Here is a 9956-nt window from a genome sequence, read left to right on the forward strand (position 1 = left end):
CCAGCTAATCAATCCACCAACATCCTTTATTTTTTTAGTATTTCCATTTCTTCCAAAGGATTTTTCAAAATTATCACCAAATATCAGCAAATACCCTTAATTTATATATTCCACTTTTAATCCTCACTCCAGCAATTCTTCCATCTTGTCTTATGTGTCTATTCAATACTATTCAATACGTCCAGAGCTAAGATAAATAATAATAACAAGGGACATCCTTGTCTTGTCCCTTTCTATATCTCACAAGGTTGTTAATTTCTCCATTTACAGTTTTCTCAATTTACAATTGTCTTTTGTGAAGTATAAATCAATTTTATCCATTTAATAAAATTCACTCTCTTGAGATTATACCTTCTAGAATGCTAGCATCCATCCAAGGATATAAGGCAGGTGTTACCAAGTTCCTCCCTCATCATTCCGAAACTGAAATCTAACAATACCATATTGGAGTATCGGAGTAATATTGCGAGAGGTACAATTGAGGGTATTCAAAATCTTAGGAATGTAGCTTGTTTTTTAGCTTGGTGAGCCATCCTACAATACCGAGTCCAGTACATTTTAAACGCCAGTGCTTTTCCTCTGCTCCCCAAACTAAGAAGGGGACAGGTAGCAGTAAGGTAACCATACATCTAGACGTATGTTTTAGACTAAGTTCCCACAGTTTCTTGCCGTGGCCGTTTTGTGCACTTCCCGTTTTGTGCACTGATCCAGGATCCGCACTTCAGGCTTTCTAGGCAGAAAAGAAGTAGCAGGAACGCTGCGGTACTTAAAGGAGCCGCGAAGAAAGATCTGCACCTCTGGAACAGGGGGGGAAAAGGGCTTTTCTCCCTTTCCAGATCCGTCTTGCCCTACACCACCTCACGACTCTTCCTTCACTCCCTTACCATCGTGACCATCTTCCCGTCCATCATCCAGGTCGCCCTGCCAGCGATGGTCTCTTGACCCAAACCAGAAAGCGGGGAAGAGGGTTTAGCGGCAATTCAACGTGCCAACAAAGGGGCGCGGCCAGCCGTGGCCACGCCTCCCTTCATGACGCTCCCTCTTCTGAATTCAGAGGGCGGGGCCTGCTTGCTAAGGAGGACTGGGCAAAGTCGTTCCCCGACGCGCTGCTGTGAAGAGGTGGGCGATTGCTGGGGTAATAGCTGCGCAGTTGGGGCAGCGTGGCCCGGGTGCTCTTTCCGAGGCAGCGCTGCTTTTTTGGGGGGAGGGAGAGAGCATTTGAGTCCTGCAGGCTTTTCCCTTTCGGTATTCAAGGCGAGATTCGTGTGCATTAGGAAGCGCGGAATTATCCCTTTGGGCTCTTGTTCATTGCGAAAGATCCTTTCTCCCTTTCCAGCTTTTCGAGTTCAGTGATTTCCCCCTTCCCGAGTTTTCCTTGAACTTTGCCCCTTCATTCCCGAGTGCCCTGGGCCAGAAGAGCCCTGTCGGCTTCTCTGTGCCAAAATATGTGTGCGGGAGAGTGGCGGAGGCGGAAACAGGAAGGAGGAGAAATTGCTGGGAAAGCGCGGGTGCTGGCTTCGTTCCTGCTGTTTTACGTTAAGTCTCCTTCCCGTTGATTTTTCCTGATTTCTCTCCCCGGGAAATACGTTCCGGAGCCTGGAGGACCGAGTCCCAAGTCAGCGGACATTAGCGCGATACCCGAAGGCGATCGTGGAATCCCGGGCCGGTGTTGTCAAACAGTAATCTGCACCGCCCCCGAAACGGCGGGCTTCTTGGGGGGGGGGGGGGCGGAGATGCCAAGGCAGCGTGTAAGCAGTGGCTTTTGGAAGTGAATCGCCTCAAAATCTGCGGCGTTCACCAATGCATGTTTGAAGAGCTCCGCTATGTGTCGACAGTACTTCCTTTGGGTAGTAAACCACCGATAGCCAATCCTATTTTAGATATGCCGCCAGTGTTCATGTTATGGTTCAGGGTATGGTTTTGTGTCCTGGAGAATTAGTTTCATTCCACGGACGTGTAGAAACCGAGCCATCCTCTATCTTATGGGCTGATGGAACATTTGGGATTTTGAGAAAGAATCATGGATGCCACCATTTTTAACAGGAAGGCAAAATACTTATTTTCTGGGTCCACAAAACATACTAAACCATAAATGAACAATGTAGTCTGAGACCAGGAAATATCTGGCTAAAGTAAATTAAATGGCTTGTATAGACAGAGTTTAGTATGTTACTGGAATCTAATCTCTGTAGCCACGCAAACCTAAGACCTAAAACCTTAGGAAAATTAATCTAGCAGTTGAAGAAGAGCATTACACCTAACTCACAATTCCTACCCAAAGAGCAGGTGGCAGTTGTGGCTAGGAAGGCCTTTGCAAAGCTTCGTGTTGGGCACCAGTTGTGCTTATTCCTGGATCGAGGAGGTGGGGGGCTCTGCTTGCTGTCACTTATGACCCAATCACCTCCCATTTGGCCTTCTGTCATGTGCTTTACATGCAACTGTCCTTGAAACTTATCTGAAAGCTTCATCTGTGCAGAATGCAGCAATGCAAGCAATTATCTGTATTCCTAGAAAAGTACATATTGGTTGCCAGTCTGCTTCTGGTTGCCCCCAATTGAAAGTGCTGATGTTGACCTTTAAAGCCCTTCATGGTATGGGGCCAGGTTATCTGAGGGACTGCCCATCCATAATTGCATCTGCCCATCCCATCAGATCTGACAGAGAAGGCATGCTGCAAGTCCCTGTTAAGGAATTACATTTGGCGGATCCTAGAAGGCAGGCCTTCTCTGTTGTAAAAAAGTAAAGGTATCCCTTTTAGTTGTATCCAAATCTAGGGCACAGTGCTCATCTCCATTTCTTGACCAATGGAGCTAGTGATGTCCGAAGACAATTTTCATGACCATGTGGCCAGCGTGGCTATATGCTAAAGGCGTACAGAATGCTGTTACCTTCCCACCAAAGTGGTATCTATTAATCTACTTGCATTTGCATGTTTTCAAACTGCTAGGTGGACAGAGTTGGGACAAGTAATAGGAGCTCACCAAGTTGCAGCACCCACCTTATGGAATCTTCGTTCCCTCCCCCCACCTGCAGTGAGATTAGCTCCATCCCTCTTAACATTCCACAAGTCCCTCAAGACCTGACTATGCTTTCAGGCTTTGGGAGATCTTGCAATCCATACTGTGGCTGACATCTCTTGTTTTGTGTGTTTTTTTTAGTTTTTAATAATGATTTTCAGTTATATTTGTGAAAACACATATAATGGTTTTCTAATTAAGTGCTGTAACATCAACCCGAGTCTCTTGTGAAATGAATGGCCATACAAATAGGATAGATAAATAAATAAGATGGCCCTTTCCTGCCTCCACTTCAATGTGTGAAATAAGCTAGTCCTATCTGCCTGTTAGAGATAGGAAAGGGGCATAGCCAGGCCTTGTCTACAATCAGATGGGATGTGGGCAGATTAAATGTAATCCAGTCTCTTGGCAATTAAGGGTTCTGCTGCTTTAAGCAGAGTGGCAGGCAGTATTTAGCAACTGACTTCTGCCGTGTGCCTGTTTGCTTGCCTTTCCAGCTCTTATCGCTGCCTGCCTGCTGCTCTTTTGAACTATCTGGCAATGGAGGTTCTTTGGGAGGGAGATTAATGTTTAGACCAGTGGTGGCAAACCTATGGCACGGGTGCCAGAGGCGGCACTCAGAGCCCTCTCTGTGGGCACGTGCACAGTCGCCCCAGTCCTAGGCCTTTAGTTGGGTTTTATAAAATCTTTTCGCTTTAGGCCTCTGCCATGTGCAAAAAAAAAAAAAAAAAAAAGGTTCAGTCAATTTCAACTTCTCGCGGGGAAAAAAAAGATCTGGAATTAATTGGTTGAACTTTTTAGTCCCACCCAGTCTGCTGTTAGCACCGCAGCCACGCCCACCCAATGGGCCACACCCACCCGGCACTCAATGATGCATAAGTGGGTTTTGGGTTGCAGTTTGGGCACTCGGTCTCTAAAAGGTTCGCCATCACTGGTTTAGACATTAAATATAACTAAAATATGACTGGCTCCCATGATTTATATGCCCATTAGCAAAATGAGATACATCTTGATAATATTGTCAGAAGTAACATTGGTACATGTTTGAGGATTTGACATGTTGAAACAAGTTGTAGTAATTAATCAAAATAGATAATAAAATAATTATTTTACATATACACATACAAAAAGTATTTTACATATACACATACAGTTCAGGGCCTATATAAAAGTAAACATACTTTTGGTATGTTTTCCATCACAGAATAGTTGGCATCATATTACACATTTGGGGCAATTATCAATTAACATGGCTAAGACCAGGCCTTAGATATCACCCACCCTTGGATGTGTTTCCTTGTTCTTCCCTTTTCTCAATCCTTTTCTTCCGTATCTTGCTTCAGAAATGTCGATGGAAGGTGAGCCAAGTGGCCTTATCAGAATCACCCAGCTTTTTCTCCTTTCTACAGCCTGGGGAATGCAGATATGGGTAACCTTCATCTCAGGTATGTCTGTAGGGCAGGAGGGGAGCTAGCTTAGAATGTTGTTCTTCTGTATGGCAAGGGCTGTGTTAGAGGAAGGATGAGGTGAAAAGAGAGAAACATCCATGTTTTCCAAATTTGCCTGTAACTTCCTCTAACATTACCAGTATCTTCTTCTAACATGGTTTTTCCAAGCCCTTAAACTCTCTTAGACTTCCAGATCCTGTCACTGTTGCCAACATCACTCTGGGAAGTCCAGTTCCTATAGTTTTCTTAGTTAGCTGTATGAAAGTTATGTAGTTAGTTATGTAGAAAAGTGATGTAGTTAGTTATGTAGAAAAATGTGTTTTATGTAGAAATCTGAACTCCGTCTGGTTCAAATCTTTGGAATCCTGTTTCTCTTCCACTGCTTAAAGAAAAGGGTGTGTTTTCCCATGTAACCCATCCTTACTTTCTCTCTAGGGTTTGTTCTTTTCCGAACTGTGAGCCGGCACACCTTTGGCCTGGTACAGGGCAAATTGTTTCCCTTCTATTTCTACACCTTACTTGGCTGCACGTTCCTTAATCTTGCCATATTTGCTGCATACCATCCACGGGAACTCCTCAGCACCAGAGAAACTGTTCAGGTAAATAGCAATTAATGGTCTAAAACCCTGCAGTTTTACATTCAGGGGGAGGCGTGCAGGCAGAAAGTAGATAGGCACATTCTGAAAATGCCTTGAGCTTATCAAGTTTTCCAACTCATCTCAGGTTGAAAGAAGTCTTCATATTCTTAAGACAGTATCTTCTTGGCTGCACTGACCTAGCAGTTTCACTGTTCAAATTGCAAGACTTCCATTATCTTCTATTTAATAGCTCCTACTAAATCCCTTTTTCTACATCATTTTAATGCTCTGATACGTTTTCATGTATATTCCATGTTCTTCCTATCTCCCTAGGACCTTTGCAGCACCAACTACTTCAGATTAAAGATAGTCATAATGATATATAGATACATTTATATTACAGGACATACAGACAAGCCATAATTACTTATCATTCAGTTCTGTAGCTATACAAGTGATAGCTCTTGTTGGGAAAAAGGCATCAATGCTTGCTTCTCTGGGTAGCAATTTCAGAATGCTTTACATCTATATACAAATGTCCATGGCCAGGTTCTTATGAGATGAACTGTTAGCAGCCTATATTTAATGGATTTACTTCTGAATAAACTGGTTTAGGATTGCAATTCTGCTTTCTGTCTATCTCCCTGTCCCCAGTGTATAGCATTTTTAAATCTAGAATATTCCAACTCGGAGGGTATATTTAGAACATTATCATCATATTCGTCCCTTCCCTGCATCTTTGCTCTCAGCCTTCATGGCTATATTTCTGAAGAAAAGCAAAGGTTCGCATAAAATGCATTATAATAAATTAATGAATAATTTTGTTAGACGGATAGTTATGTTTAACCCTTGCAGCAGAATATTTTGTGGCACTGTAAATATGCCTTTAATGAGCATATGCTATAATAAATTTGATTGTCTTTAAGATGCCATAAAACCCTTTTTTATAATTTATCAACTAACCAAGAACTCTAATGAATTAACATATATTTGGTAATATTTTACTAAAGAAAGGCATTAAAACATTTAGCATGTAATGCTTTTTCATTTTGTCACCATTCCCACCTCTGGGAATGTCTGAGTGTGAGTGCTTCAGCCTTAATCTAATTTCTTGTTTAGTGTAATTTTGTTATGCAGAGTAAATCCCAGGGTAATATACGCAGCATTACAAGATCTTCCTAAATCATTTTGGGCATATTTTTCAAATAGAGAATGCAATAAATAAATGATTGCATTTCTTATAAAACAGCCTCCTCTGTCATGCTAAGAGCAACAAGAGGCCCAACACTGAAGTGACTATGATGCTACTATTTGTGCAAGGTTTACTGAATAAATCACAATTAAGTGGATTTACATAATACATACTAAGTCATAATCCTAAATTTATAGCTTCAGTGGCTGCGTTCATGCAACATGTTAATCTAAAACCAAACAAGCCAGATTTTTCTCTAGCACAATATCTGAATCCTGGAGAGAAAATCTTAAGGGCAGATAAGGTGCGGGCTTTCAAAGTACAACTGTAGTGCTGCCTCAAACGGTACAATTTATTTATATCTTTTCCCCTAAGAAGAACTTTTGACTTAGAAGAAAATACATGGGGCTGGGATGTGAAGCAGAATAATTGCCTGAGGTTTTTAAATGTTAAATTAATTTTTTCCAAGATCCAATCTGGGGATGGTCACTGGGACCAGAGGTTTACTCCTCTGAGCTTTCGGATTTATGTTGGAGCCCATCCTCAGGGAATTTCTAATTTTTTTCACCATTCATAGCAAAAATAGGTTTGGTATATATCTATTTCCCTGTTTGTTAATATCAGGGAAGCATCTGAATATTGTTCAGCACTGAAAAATCCTGTTTTGAGTGATCATTGGTAACTAATCGTACTCAAGATCAACAAACCAAACCGAAAAGATAGGATCATAGTGGTTGAGAAAGATACCATGCAATACTGTCATTTTCTTCTGCTCCTTGCAGACTTCATCTAGAAAACCATTTTATTTATCTCCCCAAAGGTTTCTTGTTTTGAGGCAATAAAATAAAATAAAAATCGTGGTGAAAGCATACAGATGTTATCATTGTGTAGAATATGTGAACCACTTTTAATTGTTAATGTCCTTAAAGAATTAGTTGAAACATCGTTGAGATGTTGTTCCTCCCCTTAATTTTTCATCACAATCTCTTTGAATCAGGAGGCATAATCTGTGTACTGAGCAAAATGTCAAGTACACAAGTGATTGACAACTGTACAACTCCGCTGGCCTGCAGATTATTGCAATATTTCTGAACCATTGGTGTTTTGTTGGAGCTGATCCTAGGCATAGAAAAGTTAATATTCACATTGCACTAGAATAAATAAGGTGTAATGTGGAAAGCTGACTCTAACTTTAGGCCAATCACATTCTCTCAGCAACCTACCTCCTAGAATTGTGGAGGAAAATTGGTGAGAAGTTAATTTAAAATAAATTTAAAATATATACATCATTTTCATCTCTTTTTTTTGGACTATGTAGCTGATTGACTCTTAAAAATGAGGAAAATCAGATTCATCAACTGCCCTTTCATTTTTCCTAGAAGTAAGAATGCAACTCCAGAACTCAAATAAAAAGACTCCAAAGAAAATTACATATAGTAAATTGGAAGTCAGAAGTGATCATGATACTTTGTGTCTTCCTTATAGATCACACTCTTTTTAATTTGCTTCATCTTGGTTGCCACTAATGCCTCCTGGTTCTCCCAAGTCATCACCAAGACCATGCTTAAGATGCAAGAGATTGAAAAGGAGCATGGGCTCGGACAGGAAGTGGGGGGTTCAGGTCAGCGAGAGGTTTACCAACTTCTGAAGGAGAAGGATAACAAATACCGGCACCTGCGCCAGAAGTTCTTCAGATTTCATGGTTTGTCTTCTCTCTGCAATCTGGCTTGTGTTATCTGCACCGGGGCGAACTTGGCATTCATTGCCTTGCAACTGGAGAGCCTGTAGACTCTCCACTGCTCCTGCTGGTTCTCATGCGTTCTCCTAAAATTCTGGTTTTGCTCTAAGGAGGAGCTTGGAAATGACCAGAAATCAATCCTTTGGAGTGTGTCCCATTCCTCTAGAAACAACCAGATACAGAATGCTCTCCTGAAGTATAAATTGGATTGTCCAGTAACTGAAGGGATATTTAAACCTAGAGCAAATTATCTGCATAAATTAATGCCGTTTCTGTTTTAAAATCTTGATGTAATATTAGTTTGTGTTGTGCTAAATTAGGAAGTTTTTGTAACGTTTTATGATTTGTCAGTAGGCTCCCTATTGTTAATGATAATCTAATACCATTTAATATCAATTGTATACCCAGGGAACAAGACCTTAATGGGCTCGTTTTTAGCAATAAGGTACAGGATTCTGCTATCTTAAAAGAAAATTTAAATATAGAATGCCTTCTTATATACAAATTTTTATTTATCTCTTGGAATTCTGCTTTTGGAATAAAGAATGTTAATAGCCCTCTCCTTCTGCTGCTTATTTAAACCCTTTGTCTCTCCCAGTTTCCAGTGGGGATTTTCAGATTGACAAGTAAATTAATGGCAGAACTCCTATTCTGGGATTCATGAACTGTTTTAATCTATTAAGCTGCACTCATTTCAGCAACTATCCCATTTCTTCTCCTACCTGGGTGAGAAAAACCCTTTTGTGGCTCTAGTTCATGCTATATCATTGTTTATTCCTAAAACAGTTGGCTGGTTTCATATAATTGCACGGTTAGAATACAGTTTTGCAGGCTGACTCTGTTCACTGCCAGGAGTTTGATCCCAAACTGCTCAGGATTAATTCAGCCTTCTATCATTCCAAGATCAATAAAATCAGGACCCAGATTGTTGGGGGCAATATGCTGACATTTTAAACTGCTCAGAGAGTGCTGTAAAGCACTTTGGAGCAGTATATAGGTCTAAATCCTATTGCTATAACACGCTAAAACATAAACCATGATTCATGAACCACCGTTGTTGAGTTCACACAAATTAAACTAAAATAGTTTGTATGATAATTGGTTTAGTGTGCTGTAAGAACCAAAGTTGGTTTTCTTTTGTGATTTTATATGTAAGCTGTTTTGTCATATTATTACATAGACTAGGTCTGTGGGTGGTAGACATGGCCCATCTCTTGCACTGTGCTTCCCAGGCCATCAGCCATAAATTAGGACCAAAAGCTTTTGTGAGCTATTGCTTTGAATGCAACAAAACATGTGCATTTTTTAAAACAAATCCTAATATTGGGTGTACTAGGACAAATGGGTAACGAGCCTGCTGAACAGCAGCCAAAAAAGCTAATACAATCCTGGGTTGTATAAACAGAGGCATAGAATCAAGATCACATGAAGTACCGCTTTATAAAACTCTAGTGAGACCATACCTGGAATACTGCAACCAGTTTTGGTCACCATACTACAAAAAAGATGTTGAGACCTTGGAAAAAGTTCAGAGAAGAGCAACTAAGATGACCAAAGACCTGGAGACTAAAACATATGAAGAACGGCTGCAGGGTTTGGCTTGTCTAAAGAAAAGAAGAAACAGGGGTGACATGATAGCAGTGTTCCAGTATTTGAGGGGCTGCCACAAAGAAGAGGGGGTCATGTTAGTCACCAAAGCACCAGAGGGCAGGACAAGAAACAATGGTTGGAAACTGATCAGAGAGAGAAGCAACCTGGAATTAAGGAGAAACTTCCTAACAGTAAGGACAATTAACCAGTGGAACAATTTGCCTTCAGAAATCGTGTACAATTGTAGTAAGACCTAACCTAATGGTTAGGAAATCCATTTCAAAAGCTCTGATAAGGGTATAATTTAAACATGATTTGTTGAATAAGCCACAGCTGGTTCCATGCCTTACACTAAACCATGGTTTGCTAAAAATAGTAATTTAGTGAAGTTGA

At 40.8% G+C, this 9956-nt stretch overlaps 1 protein-coding gene across 3 annotated transcripts; it reads left to right on the plus strand.

The window, feature by feature from the left end:
- The first annotated feature begins 1059 nt into the window (after positions 1 to 1059).
- Positions 1060 to 8535, plus strand: TMEM205 (transmembrane protein 205). 3 transcript variants are annotated; one of them, XM_015813298.1, is made up of 4 exons: positions 1060 to 1119; positions 4361 to 4462; positions 4901 to 5064; positions 7721 to 8535. In XM_015813298.1, exons 2-4 carry the CDS (start codon positions 4363 to 4365, stop codon positions 8021 to 8023), a joined length of 567 nt encoding a protein of 188 aa, XP_015668784.1. In that variant the 5' UTR covers positions 1060 to 1119; positions 4361 to 4362; the 3' UTR covers positions 8024 to 8535. The 3 variants fall into 3 exon arrangements, with proteins under 3 accessions (XP_015668784.1, XP_015668785.1, XP_015668786.1); XM_015813299.1 differs by lacking the exon at positions 1060 to 1119 and adding an exon at positions 1489 to 1679; XM_015813300.1 differs by lacking the exon at positions 1060 to 1119 and adding an exon at positions 1735 to 1748.
- The last annotated feature ends 1421 nt before the right edge of the window (positions 8536 to 9956 follow it).

Source organism: Protobothrops mucrosquamatus, unplaced genomic scaffold (assembly GCF_001527695.2).
Source record: "Protobothrops mucrosquamatus isolate PMUCROS unplaced genomic scaffold, P.Mucros_1.0 scaffold150, whole genome shotgun sequence".
Classification (NCBI taxonomy): Eukaryota; Metazoa; Chordata; class Lepidosauria; order Squamata; family Viperidae; genus Protobothrops; species Protobothrops mucrosquamatus.

What these genes read in the sequence shown, in the direction of transcription:
- TMEM205 (XM_015813298.1), top strand. Translation starts at nt 4,363, where the DNA reads ATGTCGATGGAAGGTGAGCCAAGTGGCCTTATCAGAATCACCCAGCTT. An exon ending in ATGGGTAACCTTCATCTCAG is followed by an intron (nt 4,463 to 4,900) that starts GTATGTCTGTAG and finishes CTTTCTCTCTAG; the next exon opens with GGTTTGTTCTTTTCCGAACT. An exon ending in GCACCAGAGAAACTGTTCAG is followed by an intron (nt 5,065 to 7,720) that starts GTAAATAGCAAT and finishes TCTTCCTTATAG; the next exon opens with ATCACACTCTTTTTAATTTG.